The sequence below is a fragment of the Colletotrichum jinshuiense genome, chromosome 2 (genome assembly GCF_051148585.1).
Source record: "Colletotrichum jinshuiense chromosome 2, complete sequence".
NCBI lineage: Eukaryota > Fungi > Ascomycota > Sordariomycetes > Glomerellales > Glomerellaceae > Colletotrichum > Colletotrichum jinshuiense.
In genome coordinates this window covers 266,560-283,178 of record NC_139309.1, presented here as the reverse complement: position 1 = coordinate 283,178, position 16,619 = coordinate 266,560, and the positions used below count along the sequence as shown (strand labels likewise).

At 53.7% G+C, this 16,619-nt stretch overlaps 4 protein-coding genes across 4 annotated transcripts; 3 read left to right on the top strand and 1 right to left on the bottom strand.

Annotated features, from left to right (window-relative positions):
• Window positions 1–1,329: 1,329 nt before the first annotated feature.
• On the bottom strand, window positions 1,330–1,791 carry EsH8_II_000082 (uncharacterized protein; the record flags this gene model as incomplete). Its single annotated transcript, XM_083263380.1, has 1 exon — window positions 1,330–1,791. One exon carries the CDS (start codon window positions 1,789–1,791, stop codon window positions 1,330–1,332), a length of 462 nt encoding a protein of 153 aa, XP_083120702.1.
• Window positions 1,792–11,352: 9,561 nt separating this feature from the next.
• On the top strand, window positions 11,353–11,732 carry EsH8_II_000081 (uncharacterized protein; the record flags this gene model as incomplete). Its single annotated transcript, XM_083263379.1, has 2 exons — window positions 11,353–11,496; window positions 11,553–11,732. 2 exons carry the CDS (start codon window positions 11,353–11,355, stop codon window positions 11,730–11,732), a joined length of 324 nt encoding a protein of 107 aa, XP_083120701.1.
• A 1,031-nt stretch (window positions 11,733–12,763) lies between these two features.
• EsH8_II_000080 (uncharacterized protein) lies at window positions 12,764–13,292 on the top strand (the record flags this gene model as incomplete). Its single annotated transcript, XM_083263378.1, has 2 exons — window positions 12,764–13,108; window positions 13,179–13,292. The coding sequence occupies 2 exons, from the start codon at window positions 12,764–12,766 to the stop codon at window positions 13,290–13,292; spliced, it is 459 nt and encodes a 152-aa protein (XP_083120700.1).
• A 1,406-nt stretch (window positions 13,293–14,698) lies between these two features.
• EsH8_II_000079 (uncharacterized protein) lies at window positions 14,699–15,610 on the top strand (the record flags this gene model as incomplete). The annotated part of the gene is made up of 3 exons (XM_083263377.1): window positions 14,699–14,776; window positions 14,830–14,882; window positions 14,953–15,610. The coding sequence occupies 3 exons, from the start codon at window positions 14,699–14,701 to the stop codon at window positions 15,608–15,610; spliced, it is 789 nt and encodes a 262-aa protein (XP_083120699.1).
• Between the last annotated feature and the right edge of the window lie 1,009 nt (window positions 15,611–16,619).

The following is a 16,619-nucleotide window of genomic DNA, read 5'->3' as shown; positions in this document are numbered from 1 at the left end:
TCTGGGCTTTGGGGCTCAGGGCTCTGGAGACTGGATCCCACCGGGAATTCGCAACGGGAGTCACTCTGTATGGGGATCCCGACCGTCCCTGGCCGTTTTAGTTGGGGGGCTCTGCCCCAAGACAGTGCATGCCAGCGCAATGACGACATCAGTTGTGGCTAGAACGCCCGGGTGAACCTTCAGCCCAGGCGGGCCAGAGAGCCTGGACTTGTCAACAAACCGGCAACCATCTCAGCAACCCATACGCGGCAGACGCATCAGCCTGCACCACCACCACCACCAAGTCGGCCGCACATGCTAACGCTTCTCCGTGTGCGACTATGACTCCGAACGTGACCCAAACGACACCGACATTTCAAATGTGTGACTCTTTCTTTTCGGGCACGAATACGATCTCGAGTGGATGAATGTATAAGCCAAGTCACTCACGAGTCACCAGCACGGTATAGGAGGCAAGATTTGTAATGTGTAGAATAGAATCAAATGTTGATGTCGCGCGAGGCGAGGGGTATCTCATACTAAATACTAATAGATGCGAAAGATCATGACGCTGATACCATGATGTGCCAGTGATGATCCGAATGCCCCCGTAATGCGATGCAGCGGATGCAAGTAAGTGCTGTAAACCATACTTCCTCCATTCCCAAAAATCGATCCGATGATCACTCCATACAAAATCCAATGTAAATGAACTCCATGCGACAAAAAATGATTGCGCGGCCTCAGAGGGCGGCAATAAGGGGTATCAACACGAAAAGAAAACAAAGTAACATAAAAAAAACCTGGCACAGCATGTGAAATGCGTGCACCCTTGAAGAATCCACGAGGCCTGGATCAGGTCCGGTTGCGACGCAGTGAGGCAGCCGACCTATCCTCACCTGCCATACCGGATGACTCCTCGGTAGGTGGCCGACACCGCTCAGTTTGTGGAAAGTGTGGCTGAGACACACTGCTGCGGGCTCCCCCACAGTCGGCTTTGCTTGTGCTCCCCCACACGGCGTTCCGAGTCGCCCCGTGCTGCTGAAGAGACCGGATTTTGGATGGTCGGTTGCACGCCGCCTTTGCCGCGTGACAAAGTGTGTGTAAGTTGAGGATATGCTTTGGTGCGATGTTGTACTCCATGCCTTTTGGTGAGTGGCCATAGGCGTTGGTGGTAGCTTTCGCCGGCAACAAGGTGTAAATGCGCCGTGATTATTGATTAAGGTTCGTTGAGACGAGGTGTGAGCGAGGATGAGTGTGCTCCTCCGGGGGAGGCACGTTGCTCATCCGAACAAGAGCTGGTTGCGCATCGCTGATAAGAGTTGAGTAGCTAAAGCTTATTGTGGAGCTTCATTCGGCGATGGGAGCCATGGAGGCCATCTTGTTCTTGGGGCTCTTCTTGGAGCTGCCGCGGCGCTGCGACTTCTTTTGCTGGATGGCAGCTTGGCGGCGGCGCTCCTTCTCGAGCATGACGCAGCGGAGGGCCTCGCGCTGGAGGGCCATCCTCTCGCGCTCCATCTCGAGCAGGGCGGCCTCGTTGATCTGAGGCGAGCGGGAGTTGGGCGAGGAGAAGCTGCCGGCGCTGGAGACGCTGTGGGCGTCGTCCTCAAAGTCTTGAGGGAAGAGGTCCTCGTCGGAGAGGAACGAGGTGGCTCTGGGCTCGCCGTCAAAGTCGGCGAGGGTGTCGCGGCGTGGCCAGGAAGGGAAGGCGCACGACCGGTCGTGGGCGAGCATGTTGCTGGGGGCGATGTCGATGGGAGCAGAGATGGAGATGGCGCTCATGGAGCTGTATGAACCGTATGAGCCGTACATGGCTGCGATGTGTGAAGTGTGAAGTTGGTAGAGTAAGGTCTTGTTCGTCTAAGACTTGGTTGTGGATATCGTTGTTGATCTCGCGTCTAGTCTGCGAGTGTGGGAGGAGGTGGACACGGGAGACTTATAAGTGTCGAGGGGGCGCGTCTGCCTTCCCTGGGTCGGGGGGGTGTGTAAGGGGGGTGCGGGTGAGGGCCAGGAGGTGCAAGGTTGGGCAGAGCAACGTCCCGAGGAATTTCGGAGAGTGGACTTTGCAAGCCTAAAAATTGGGGGCAACAGTTCCCGGGGTCCCGGGGGGGTGGGAAAACGAGGCAAGGGAGGGAGGCGGTGACGGAGGTGGAAGTTGGGGGGTGAGAGTGCTGACAGCGCAGGGCAGGGAACGGAACGCCTGGGGCCTGGGGTCTGGATGCCTGGGGGGGCGTGGGTGTTGGGCGGTTGCGGTCGTCGGTCGAGGGGGGGCGTGTGGAGGGCGTGCAGGTGGGAAAAAAGCAGTGTAGCGGCGGTACGAGAAGGGTCAAATGTCGGCGACAGGGCTGGCGGTCGCGGGAGGAAGTCCGTATTCCCAATCCTTGGTACCTTCAGGCTGGCATTACTTGCTTCTGGGTTGGACCGTGGGCCTGGGCCAGTGACTATTCTTGACGTGGCGTTGCCGAGGAGCTGGACGTCGCCCTGTTGTCCGATGCGTATGGTGCGCGTTACGGTACGATACGGACAGAGAGGAACGAAATCCTGCTTTTCGGCGATGATGTGTGTTTGCGCACCTGAGTAAGTCGGCAGAGGGAGAGAGTCAGTGTGTGTGTGTATGTGTGTGTGGCTCTCGGGGCTGACGGGATCTTGTTGCTGGAGTTGATGACGATGACTCTCTCTCGGTTCTCGGTATCTTGTGATGACAGTTTTTTCCTGCAGCAATGATTGTGATATTGAAGCCCGCTGATTAGGCGAGAGTGCGTTCGAAACACGGCGATGACTCGGAATAGAGGGCAAATAAAGAGCCAGGGGTATATACATGCAGCCGGTACACGACGTACTCCGTACATGGGAGTTAATTACTTTGTAAAATGGGACATGGAAAAGATGCGGGCAAATAACGAGTCGCAAGGCCGGGGGGAATGAGGATTGGGAATGGAAATGCGAACGGACGGGCAAGCGAGACGGCATTCCAGGCGTCGATTCTGACTCTGCTCACCTCTCTTGTCTCTCCTCAATGGCGATTGTTGGCCCCCGGTTGGTGTGCTTGTGTCGCTTGTCCACCCCCACGCAGGGACAAACACGGGGCCGGCCCCCCTACTCGCAGGCCAAAAGATCTACCTAGACCGGAGGGAGGAGGCATCTGGGCCTCTGTGGGAGGGAGAGAGACATGGCCGGCATGGGCGACATTTGGCGACATTGCGATTGTGGGAGGGAAGAGACATGGGGCGGCCGAGGGCCTACGCTAGACGGAAGGGGGGCCGTAGACCGCAGACGGGGAAGCAGCAAGCGGCGGCAGAGCGGCAGCCACCAAAAAAGCAAAGAAAACGGAATAAGAAGGAGCGGTGTTTGACCGCCTTGTCAGAAGGGGGAGGGCGTGTCGGGATTGATTGGCTGCGAGGGGAGGGGGGGAAGAGTCAGCAGCGGTCGATAGCCATCCGCACCTTGTACCTCTGCACCCACCCCGCTCTGGAAGATACTTCCAAGGGATGCAGAGGACGAGAGTTCAACTGAAAGCTGGTCTCGACCGGGACACTGGCTCTCAAGCCCTCTAGGCGGTACGCTAGGAAGAGCGCCCCCCCGGCAATAACAGCAGCAGCAATCACTGCCGACAAGGCACAAGGCCCGCCCGACAGCGGCAGCAGGGCCAGGTCCCCCTCAAGGGCATGCTTCACACCTGGCCTGGCCTGGGGGCCCGCCCTTTGCTTCTGTCTGGCCCTTTGGCCCCATTCCATTCCATTCCCGCTGCCATCCAGCCCCGGCTATCCAAACTGTTGTGGCCTCCTTCTTTTCTTCTTGCGAGCCCCGGTCCCCGCGGAAGGCAGTCTGGGCTGCCCCGGACCTCGGGCGAGCCAGACGACTGGCACGAGCAAGGTGCCTCGGTGTGCTCGGTGCTTCTCCGTCCAGACTTCAGGCTCTGGCATTTATCTCGCTGTCCCATTTACCCGTCCTTGCTTGACACGCGCTGGCGACCAACCTCACACCCCCCAACCCATTCATTGGGCACCCTTCTGTCCTTTTCTCGCTGAATCTCCCAACTCTGGCCGGGGCTCGAGTAAGGCGGAACCTATCGCATTTCGCATTTGACAGTATCAAGCCGCTGTCGTACCCTGTGTCTGGTACGCGCCCCCCTCATAACCATCAAACAGCTCCAGGCATCGCCCCTCTTCACACCCCGCATTCTTTGAGTTGTCGGGTTCCAGCTTTGGATTTGCTTCCCTTTCCGACTTTGGGCGTCAATAGGCTGGGGAGCTGGAAAGGGACGGCGACGCGCAAACCGCGTCCGGGGAACCACTGCGTGCACACCGCACACTTACAGCGCCTCACCGCCGCCTGGGCCCCTTCCGCCACCTTATGCCGGTGGGCGCTGACGGAGGGGGGATGGTGCTGATCTTGTTCCCCTTCCAGCAACCACAATGCCTCCCCTACAGCAGTTGTGAGGTGTCGTACATTGTACAGCAGCCCCCGCCAGCAGGTGCCAATTGTCAATTTTCAATTGATTGTCCGCCACAAAAGGAGGTGTGCCGCAATCTGCCGTGGCTGCATCCAGCACAGCGTCCCAGGGCTGATGGCCTCTGGCGCATCGCGTCGCATTGCATCCGCGCCCATTCCGCTCCAGTTACAGACGAGAACGGCGATATACGAATAGACTCCGACCCTTTTGAAATTGCAAAAAAGGGGACAAAAGCAATACAAGGGTAACCAACGAAAGAGGCCATTTCCGTCGTCCTCGTCCTCGTCCTCCCCCCCGGCTCGCGGCCGTTGTCTCTCGGCTCCTTTCTTCTGCTCTGCTTCCCCATCCAATCCACTGCACCGGTTCAGATCCCCGGTCTCACAATCATCACCAATCTTCTTTTTCGTCATTTCAATTCCTTTCCGCAAAAATTTCATTTCCCCTCCGTCCCTTGTCGTTTCTCGGCGTCCTTTGCCGCGACGTTTGACCCAGCCTTCCGTCCTACCCCTGGCACCTCTCATCCTGGCGTAGCGTATCCGTACCGTAGTGTAATCATGTATCCTCCCCAGGGTACCAGATGCCCGGAGTCAGCCAGGGCAGGGTGAGGCGAGAGTACATGGATCCTGTTCATTAGCGGCGCGTCTTCTTTTTTCCCGCCAAGAGTCGCATTCATTTACACTCAGATACTTCGTACACCATACGGAGTGTTGGCAGAGTTACAGACGTATCATCGTCTCAATCGGTAACACTCAAAGTGACGGCCGAGTGCTTCCCCGGCCGGCAAACCAACAGCAACACTCCCCGGGTCAAGGTTTTGGATGAGTCGGGTTAATCTTTCTTGGGAATGCGACTGGCTTGCATGGCAGTAATGGGTGTCCCCGGATGCAACAATGCGAGGAAGCAGTTTGTTCCCCCCCTGTGGAATTCCGTCGCATGCCCGAAATTCCTCCATTCCGCCAGACAACCACCGACATCACCACCCACCACCCAGACCACCAAACAAAACCCCTCGAACGAACACGCAACCGCATCCGCATCCAAAGAGACGAGACGACGAGGAACTTGCAAATACACCCGCTCGGGATAGGATGGGGGGTTCTTGCCTCTGACTGCTGCTGACTAGCCATTCCCCCAGCGTCCAATGATTCCGACATGTCGATCGACACCCGAGACGTCCAATACAATTCCCATTCAAGACCCGATGCGACTCAAACATGGTGTATTACACATGCAAGCGCGCACACGCATACACACACACACACACACACGCACACACACACGCACACACACACGCACACAACACCTACACACACTCCGAGCATGGCGGTGACAGGTGCATACCAGACCGCCTTGCCCTTACCGCCATACTGCCTACTGCCGGCTACTTTTCGCACACAGAGGCGACTTGCTATTCGTGCCTTTACTGCCCAGTGCCATGGCTAATACGGTCGTGCTGACCGGCTCAGCCCGCCATTGCCTGCGCCCGAACCGAGGCGAGTGCTTCCCCGGCCTGACTCAGACTGGGGGTGGCGCACCGGATCCCATTACACTGACCTACACTACCTTACTACGGTACACCACCCTTTGTTTCCCCGGATCGCCCATAGTTGTGATGAAGGAGGGTGTGTGTGCCAGCCTCGGGATGAGAACGGTCAACCACTCTTTGTTTGACCTGACCTGCCTACCTCGCCTAAGAATAGTCCAACCGTTGCGTTGCGCTTTGGGATTTTCTTCCGGGTGGCACAAACAACAAACGGGCAGTTCGGATTGGATCGCGAGCGGTGTTTGTCCCGGGGACCCCTTTTCCCCCAGCCCTCTCGACGTTTGCGTCGTAGTTAGTGTAAGCCCCCAACAACGGAGGCCGAGATCGTATTCCGCCCTCGAATGAAATCGCAGAGACGGTCGCTCGCGATATGACTGGTCCTCACCATCGCTGGCAAACTCTCGTCCCGAATCGGTTGTGACCACTGGGCAGGGGGAAACATGGTTCCCTTTTCTGGCCCTTTGGCCAACAGGGCGGGATGCAGGTACGCAAGGGAAAAAGCACAACTGTGCCAAGCTGCCGCAGGGGAACGACCTCCTGGGGAGCGGTGGCCCGTGGGCCATCGGTTGGCGTACGCGGCAGGCAGCTTCATGAGTTTTCGTCCTGTGTTTGCAATGATTTGAACAAGCACCACGACAAATGCTACTGCACCACATGCTAGAGCCCGGCTGCACTCGAGTCGCATCCGGTCTGTGCCGTCGATGGGCCTTACTCGACGATCCAGAAAGAAGAAAGGGGAACATCGGACTGAAACGGGGCAAACTAGCCGGCCTGTTCTAGACGGGTATCGACACCGATGCCACACCGAAAAAGCACCGCTCCCGCCTGCCACCCTCTGTGATATTCCTTCTTCCTCGCGGGAGGCCATCACAAGCGTCCGCGGCCGGCGTTGCAGCTATTTGCATACGAGCGCACCGAGCACTCACTCACCCATCCACGCCCCCCAGTCGCGCGTCCTCCGTCTTGATTCATGGATCTTCTTTGCCTAGCCTAGCCCCTGGTGCACCGAGCCACCGGAAGTATGCCCGGGGGCCAGGGCCAAGATGCAGAGCCAGGGAACTGAGAGTGTCCGCACCTTCTGGAAAACCGCTAGACTTTTTTGTTTTTTTCTCGGTGCTAGGGTGCTGGGGAACCGAAATTGGGCCGGCCGCGGGTTGTGGGACCCGAAGGGGAAGGCAGGGTAAGATGTCCTGATTCGGACTAGCGGGCCTCTTGCTGCTCTTGAAGCGTCGAGCGTCGGCTTTTGGGCCGGTTGGGACCGGATTAGTCTCCCGGAGGGACGGAAAGGGTTGTGCATGGAATGCACAAAACTTGAGTTGTGCCCGGAAACGGTGAGTCTGAAACGGTCGCTAGAGGGGGGAGGGGGGAGGGTGAGGAAGGTCCAAGTCTACCGAAAGGATCTGCTCTCGGGCGAAGCGCCGTTGAGCCTTATTGCTGTTGCATTGGAACGGGTTCTGCGACCGCTATGCCTCGACATTTGATGACCAACGTTACTTTTGACTCTTACTACTTTGTGTGGGCATCAACGGTCTTACATCAGCATCGTGTCGCATTTGGGGTCGACTTCACTGGTTCCCGTCGTACCGGGGCAGTGAGTCAAAAATCCTGTCTGACTAACACGGAGTAAATCAAGAGCCCGCCCGCCCAAACTGGGACGCTCTCGTGATGCGTCCTCCATTGCCCCCTTTCGGAAGGCCATAATCGCCCCGAGGAGTTTGGGGGTGTCTCGTCCTACGGAGTATATACTACATGGCTTTCGCAACATGTCGGCAGCCTGGAGGGTGGGCGGCCGGATGGCCGCAGTCGACCCAGCAGTGCCCGACGGAATGGGGGTCTGGGGGTTGCCTTGATATGACGGCTTCCTTCGGAGCTCGTACAACACAACCAACACAACGACAACGTATGATGTTGATTCTCACTCTCGAGTGAACCTCTGGGGTGGGGGGTAATTACAAAATAAAATCGAATGAGTCTTTACCTGTCATCGATTTCGACTCGGCTGACAAACCGGATCGCGAAAGCCATTTGTAAAATGACTACCAGCGTGCTCGAAATAGAAGGCGTGGACGGCATGTGATTGCTTACGAGCCTCATCGAGATACTCTGACCGTGGCCACCTGCATGCCCTTTGAGGGTATCACAGAGGGCTGAGAATCTTACGGTCTCGCAAGACCTGTCTCGAAGCCCGGATCAAAGATGCCGAGTCCTTGGGCTGCTGCAGCAATCATACGCTGCAATGGATGCTGATAATGCCGTTCCCTGGGCATCAAGCAACACCATTGTAAAGAGGCGCCCAAGGGCATATGGATTATGCACCTCGTTGACGCGATATCTTTGCGGGGGGAAATAGATGTTGGAAGATGAGGTCAAGATAGTAGGTAGTAGGCGGGGTAAAGTTGGGGATCATGCTGGGGCGAGGGGCAGGTGTTGGGTTGCATTTAATGGGCATGGGGGCATTATTATAAGACTTTGAGATGCATGCCATATGGTTGCGCTTGCGTGCGGTTGCGAATGCAGCATGTTGCGTTGGAAGGCCATGGAAATTTGATGGGGGAGTTGGTTGGTTGCATGGGTTGTCGGCGTTGGGGTTGAGCGTGTTGGTTGGCGTGTTGCTACCCCGGGCCGTTTGCGGCAGGTGAGGTTGAGATGTCAGATGCGGACGACCTCAACGATGCACCTACTGCGCCGATTGATGCGCACGCATCGTGAGTCGATTCGGAGGACTGAAGCTTTCGAAACTCGATCGATCGAGACACACGTCTTCAATTCTTCTTGCGCCACGAGAAACCAGGAAAGTTCTTCAAGTCGGACGAAAACAGGAATTAACAGGTTTCTCGATATCACGATGGATTGCGAGCTTCGTCCGTCTGTCTATCTGGCACTTTGCGGCAAGTCAGTCTGTCTTGGACCCGAAGTTTGTTCTGGATACCGGCGCCGCTCGGGGTGTCGTTCGAAAACACCATGGAATCTTGCTCCCGGCCGCTTTCTCTCGCAAGAGCCACATCGACGACTTCAGTCTTGTTTTCTCGCGGGGGAATGATCGTGTCTTTGATGGTTTTGGACATGTTGAAGATCATGAGCCGGATTTTCTGGGAGCCGTGTAAGTCCAAGAGGTTGGTGTTGGGGTGGTGAATCGGAATGCGTCCGCAACGCACCCCTTGTAGAAGACGGAGGAAATGGAAAGAACAGCAGAGGGAAAGGAGAGAGGGTGGTTCGACGACAAGGAACATGGGCATCCTGCGTCGGCGAGGCGAGTGGTTGAGGTTCCTGGGCGTTCTCAGGCTCAGCATCAGGTTTCTCGGCCGCTTTCGAGCGGACATCGTAAGTTCATCAAGGCCTTCATCGTGGGCAGGGAAGGGGAGGCTACCCGAGCTCGAGGAGGCACTTCATGCTTGAAGCCGAAGATTGCAGTTGTCCGAGTATCGCGACAGTCCCACAACACGACGCTGCGCACCAAAGAGCGGAATCAACATGGCGAAATCGTTACATAGACGGATTTTTTTGAAGTAACATCTCAAGGGTATTTCAACTATAATGCTGAAAAATAGATAGCAAAGACGAAGAAAGCCATGTCCTTATTCTCAATCAAGCACTTTGCGTAAACGGGATTGCCGGCATGCGGCCCGTGCAGATATCTCTCTGTTGATCTGAAAATATTCCAACAACCGGGCAAATGTCATTGTTTATTGCATCTAGAAGCTTCTCAAAGGCGAGGATATTATGGTTCACCAACCTTCTTGATTTTTGTCCAGGGTGCCAGTTTGAGACTCCTCTCCTCCAAGTTATTCTTTCCACCAGGACGGACGAAGGTGGCATGCTTCTAGCTTCGCCATGACTGTGAAGTATACGACGAAGCCCAAACTAACGACCCAAGGTGTAAGTTTGAAGGAGCACCAGTCTGTCCAGAGCATAAAACTTTGAATGCTGACGAGAGCTGGTGGGCTAAAAGGGGAAGTATGGTCCCGTTTGTCATCCGTCCTGCTTTAAAATTGATACGGCGTTTCCATCTAATAGTTTTTTCCTCTCTGCCGATAGTTGCTTCCTCGGCGAGACTCGTTGCATTTACAGTAATGAAGAGGCAGTCGGTTGCGTCCGTGAACCAAGGACTACCGAAGCGTGTTGGTAGGTAACCCCGACGTTATCTCTTGCCGACTCGAGAGCTAGTTGGATGTGCCCTGACCCCTGCACATGACAGACCGAGGACAACAGTAGATAAATAATACCGTTGGCCTGGTACTTCTGTATATGCCACAGTTGGCAGCACGGCTGTTGAGAGTCTGTTGGAAAGGTTGCCAGTGGCAAACTTGCTCTCGTCGTTGACTGAAGAGGCACACTTGGCTTGGCATGCGGGCAGACACTCGCGGTGCCAACCCAAATCCCGCGTCCAACCCCTTAGCAAGCTTCAATCATTGGAAGAGGCAGCGGTAGATCTTTGTAGGCTTTCAGTCGACGTTAGGCAACCAGCCGCACCAAGATGTCAACAATATGACCCCAAACATGCCGGGTTCCTTTGATTATAATGTTCATATTTCGGCCGGTGCTTTTTCAGTCTGATATAACTTCCTTCTACTCTCATAAGTGCTATCCAACACTTAATCCAATCAGCTGTTGCGTCCAGGTCACTTTGGTATGGTCGAGGTGATGCTTAACCCAGAACCTTTGAACGAATTAGCATTCAGCGACGGGAAAGCATGCCTTTCATATCTATGGTATATTCCATTTTTGGTTGAACGGGATAATTCTCCTCTATTACGGAAGAGCCTTTGATTTATTGGTTAAATCTATGATATCATCAGGAAGGAACCCGTCAAGCGTAAACGTCTCTAGCAAAATGTCGACGACTTGTTCACGAGGCATATTTGGTTAAAATATGCAAGACTCTCCCTCTCCTTTATCAACACCATACATTCGTTATGCCATCAAAAATTATTATTACTTGAAAATTGAATTCTTGACACGTGCCGTAAACACGTAGTTGCCTGTTACCCGTGTGCGCAGGTAGTGTGTGTCGAGTCGAGGACACTTCAGATTCCCTTCACCTTTCAAGAGCCAGTTCTAGAAAAGTTTCCCTATTTTCTTTCCCTGGACAACCCCATCCTTGTCGTTTCATTTTCAGATTCGAGGCACCGGTACCCCTTCCCTGTTTACTTCCGTTCACCTGCGGATTTAAATAATTTCCCACTCTACTACCCAAAGTTTTCTCTTCTCTCACCACTTCTTCTCGCCACCACTTCCTCTCGCCAACCACAACTCGTCTGCACCCGCCAGTTACTACAAGAAACCATCAACCAACTGTAAGTTCTCTTCTGATTCATTCTATTTTTCTTGAATCTTGAGATTTCTGGGTTGGCTAACCTGCCTCAGACACACATCCAACATGGCTGACCAGACGACTCCTACCGCATCCCCCAGCGACGTCGCTTTTATGGTGCAAATCTTCCAACACATGCAGGAGAAGCCCCATATCGACTGGGATGCATTCGCTGCTGCGGCTGGTTTCAAGAGCGCGGGTGTTGCCCAGGTTTGTCCCGTCTCTTTAATACCCAAGTATTCGTGTGCTAACATGCCCAACCCAAGACTAGATACGGACAGATTAAACGCAAATTCAATCCAGGCGCATCCCCATCGCCCAAGAAGAGAGGCAAGGCCCAGGGCTCCTCTGCCACGTCTGGATCCGATTCCAAGGTCAAGAAAAACACTGGCCGTGTCGGCGCCAAGGGAGCGAAGGAAACGACCATCAAGTCAGAGCAGGATTAAAACGAAGGCAGAGCCATGAGTGGCGAGGAGGAAGAGCCCGTCAGCAAGACGGCTCTGCTCAAGCTCGAGGATAAGGCTTCTGACGTTTACTGAAGCACGTGAATCATGAACATCACTTGGCACTCTGCATATGAGCACCCTGCCTGCTGTATTGAGAATGGTGGACAAATTTGTTGCAGGCTCTGGTTACACCGATAGGGGAAAGGCCTGGTACATACTTGCTGCGTCAATACATACCTTGACGATCCTACCACAAGACTTTAAATCATTGACCTTTGATATGACACCGTTCCAAGTAATGTTTACAGAGCGGCCTACTACTTGTCGAAACCCAGTTCAATGGGCTCTGTCAAAGGATCTGATTCGCCCCAGATACCAGCGTGTCATGAATTGCAATCGTCTCACTCCGTTCAGTAATGGTCAATTTGAATCAGATTGCTCAGCTTAGATGGTATGTTGTGGATTCTTTCTGTTTCTGAAGACTCATCTCGGGTTTAATGTGATCATCAAGATCAAGCATGACCTCAAGTAAGGGGGTGATAGATATCTTTCTTTAGTCGTGGCACATCATCCCATCCATTCGCTTCTCCTGCATTCCTTCCCATGTTGTTTCTGATCCTTTTGAACATCTGGGTTTCACCTTAGTGACCCGCTTGTTCCGTATGCACTCGCCTTGATTGATTTCAAGCCAGAGACGGCTGCCTGCTAAAGTAGCAGATCACGAAGCCTCACAAGGCGGGTACTCGTGTCGAGCACCTTCTCGACACAAGCACGCGTACCAGTCAAAGCTATATTAACTTCTCAATTTCCAGTTCAGCCTGATTGTCTTCTCTTCTCTTTCTTTCCAATCCATATCCAGCGAAGTTTGCCTTTCCCACTTCAACGCCACACAACCCTGCTACAACAGGCACATCACCCAAGACACATCAACATCAACGACATCAACCAACCAACCATCATTGTAAGCCAGAGTCATTTTATACTTCCATTTATTTCCTTCGCTTCTTCTGCTAACCATCTGCTTTAACAAGATGCCTCCCAAGAAGACTGCGGCTGTTGAGGACGATGGCTCCGTTGTTACCTTCACCGAGTCCGAGGTCAAGTTCATCAAGGCCGTCTTCGACAACTTCAAGTCGCGCCCCGACGTCGACTTTGACAAGGTGGCCGACGTCTTGGGCCTTGCCAACGCCAAATCCGCCAGAGATCGCTTCCGAGTAATCTCGAAGAAGCACGGTTGGGGCTCCACTGACGGCTCTGCCGGCGCCAGCACCAGCTCGGCCAAGGGTAAGGGCAAGGGAGCCCTTGCTGCCAAGAACAACTCCAAGGTCACCAAGAAGGCCGCTACCAAGAAGAAGGGAACGGCCCAGAAAAAAAAGGTATGTAAATTCCTGTCTCTTTACATTCCCGCTTTATATGTAGCCATCATGGTTACTAACTAGTATCCAGGCCAAGGAGGTGGAGGAGGAGTCCGATGCGGACGAGGATGTCTCGGCGAAGCTGGAGAGCGACTCCGATGGCAAGACCGCCAAGGATGAGAACATGGACGACGAAAGCGAGTAGGCTGCACCTCTCAGGAACGTTGCCTTCGTCATAAGGGATGGAAATCGGGCAACGGCGATCTACTTCGGGAACGTTCATACAAGAAAACAGAGCAAAGCCAAAGCCAGACCTGAGTCTACATAGTGGCGGATCAGGCTAGATATCGACAGGATTCTTTGCTCTTATCAATTTTCTCTGCTTTAATATTCTAGTCGGCGCCTGAAGTGACCCTCTGATTTGTTCCCATTGTTGCTGTTCTAACCATCCTTGACTCTTTGTAAGCCTCTTTTTCCGGTTCAGTAACTTGGAAACATAGAAATCCAAGGCGACAAAAGCTTTCACAGGAATCCTAAGAGTTTTTGATGTCTCCTTTTCATATGTGCCACACATTCGCACAGCCTTGAGGGGCTGGTGCCCTTGTCCTCAGAGGTAATACATCTTGATTAAAACCAATAGTTGATAGAGCTCCTTTGACTGAATCTGCCCTGTCGCCCTCTTGAACAAATTTTTAATGCATGGACCCCATCTTCAACTGACTGCTTTAAATACCAGTGTCCAACTATGCCATCTTGTCGATATTGTCCAGACTGACTCTTCCCCCTCTTCGTCCACCCACGACTCGGGAATCTGGAGGCACCTGGTGTGAGATCGTCCTTGAGCTGACAAGAAGAGGAATGCCACATTTTACTCGTCCTATTCCATCAAGAGTCCACGAGCCACGAAGATACCGAGAAACGCCTGGAGCACACTCGCCCACCCACAAGAAACCCAGTCAGCCTCGACGCTGATCAGTTCTTCAAGACCAAGTACACTGCCATCAAGAAGTTCTCAACTTTTGGGCATCATTGGTAAGTGGGTCTTCAGTTTACGTGCCCTGTCACCGGCAACCCCAACATTCTTTCTGTCATATCATTATGGCTCCCTGCTGCATGTAACACCCTGGGCTGGAGTCCATCAAGCAAATTCAGGATGAATGATTTTAGTGGCATCGCCCTTGTCCAGGTGCCACTCATACCGAGTTCTAAGGATGGCACCTGTTTACTCGCTGTCCTCATCTTTGTCTGATTGACTTGTGCCTGACGCTCCCCTTATCTCCCACTTCCTGTCCTGCTGCCTCTCATTCCTCGTCCAGTTGGCTCTCGCCTGTTGTTTGAAAATCCATTACCTCTTGCCTGCTTCATTCTCACTCCCTGGCCCGCTTGCTCCTACCTCCTGTTCAGGTAGCACCCGCTTTTCCACTTCATATGAGATCTATTCATCTACTTGACCTGGCACCCTCACCAGAACTTCCTTCTAAAGTCTTTTCATCTTGCCAACAACGACGAAGGCTCAGACTCTTACTGATATCTTTCTCCCCTAAGTTTCGCTTTGGCTCTTCCATCTTCACACAACACCTTCGATACTCAACCTCATCCACCACAATCGTCATGGCTACTGTTGGCACCGATGCCGAGGGACAAGTCAAGTTCCTTGTGAACTGCATCAAGTACTCTCAGAATGGCAGGGTGAGTGTTTACTTCTTCCTCATTTGGAGATACCAAATAACTGACCTCAATAGGTTGACTTCGACGCGGTTGCAACCGACTGCAACATTGTATCCAAGGCTGCTGCGTAAGTATCGCCCCACAATTTCTCGTATCATGCAATCGCTACACTGAAGCTTATCATGCTCATCTTCCAGCGCGAAACGCTTCGAGCGCATTCTCAAGGCCCACGGAATGAAGCCCGGAGAGCTTTCAAAGAATGGCCCGATCGGCGGCACCGCATCTCCTGGCTCCAACACCGCCAGCCCAAAGACTCCCGTCAAGAGCGCCAGCAAGGCCACCCCCAAGTCCAAGGGAAAACGTGCCGCCGCGCCTTCCTCTCCTACCAATGACACCAAGCGATACAAGCATGGCAATCATCCTGCTGTCTCATCCTACGTCGACGAGGACGAGGAAGAGGACCAGGCCGAATTCAAGGTCAAGGAGGAGACCCAGAACCAGGCTGCTGGTTCCGCCAACACTGGTTCGTACCACGATATCCCCCGAGCCCGCGATTACGATGACGACGACTTGCAACTTCTCTACATCGTGGAGAAGACGACCGGTTGCCCCGTCCACGAATCCGGCGAATTTCGAGGCCCCCCTTCCGAGTCCGTATCGAGCGATGCTAACACCGAATGTTCAACGCAGGCGCTGACCAGGGAGATGAGCTTTCCTAATTTTAACGGGACTCAGATACCGGTCTATCACCATGGCTGGACACTGGGACCGAACACGCCTGTCTTTGCGTGGCCTGACACGTGCGCGTTACACGGGGACCGAGAAGCAGTTCAGTTGGTTGGGATATGTGAGTAACTGTTTTCCTGCTGTTCCTGCGAGCCTGGGCTAACAAGACTACCTACAGGACCGGAGATGAACCTCTCCCTCTTGGCGACAGACATGTCACTTACCATCGAGTTCTTGGCAGGGATGTTCTATTCTCTACTTGAATGGGGGATTGATACTGAAGATAGGAAATTGACAAACTTTATTTCCACCTCTCTGCGCAGCTCAGTGATAACAGCAAGTTTCGGTGCGACATGAGCACCGTGAGCCGTTGAAGGGTCGTTCATGGCGCTGCCCGGATTGGGCAAGTGGAGTGAGCTTGGCAGCGGGGGAGCAGGGATAATCCCTCCAGCTCCGGGACATTGGGGCCAGTTTCGACGACATCCTCGCATTCTGTGCCTTGACTTGCTTCTTTCAACTTCCCGTTTCTTTCCAAAAAATGATGTTAAGCCGTTCCCAGGGGATTGATCCGATCAAATCAAAATTATATGAACATACGGTACATAATGTGTATCACCCCATTCCAAAGACTTCCCGTCGGCTCTGTTAGATGCCCGCATCTTCTTCCATTCTGAAGACCAAGGCCGGTATGCGTTTCGATGCATCTCGACGTTGCTAAAGTCGAGGGGCAACACCTGGGATAACTCGTCTTAATGGAGTGAAATGTGAGCCTTCACATCACAAACCTTCGAGGAGGAGGGGGCATCCCATTTCACTCTACCCGAGTTACTGGGCATACGTTCTGGGATGCAAAGTAGGCAGGAAGGCAGACATGAAGCGGGTGCACTCCATCAACTCATCTCCCACTCGCATTTTTCAATAAATCATTCTCCCAAAAAAAAAACCTGTACTAGTGCATGTGACCATTTCCCGACCTCCAGACGTGTGGCCAACCAGAGTGCTCCGTCCGCTCTTCACCTCTCATCCGCACCTTCCCTCAACCCGAGCTCCTTCCCTCGCCTCGACCCTTCGACATTACCAGCCCCCTCTCACCCGAGCCCGTAGGAAGCGAAAATTGGGATCCTGTTCACACGGCGCA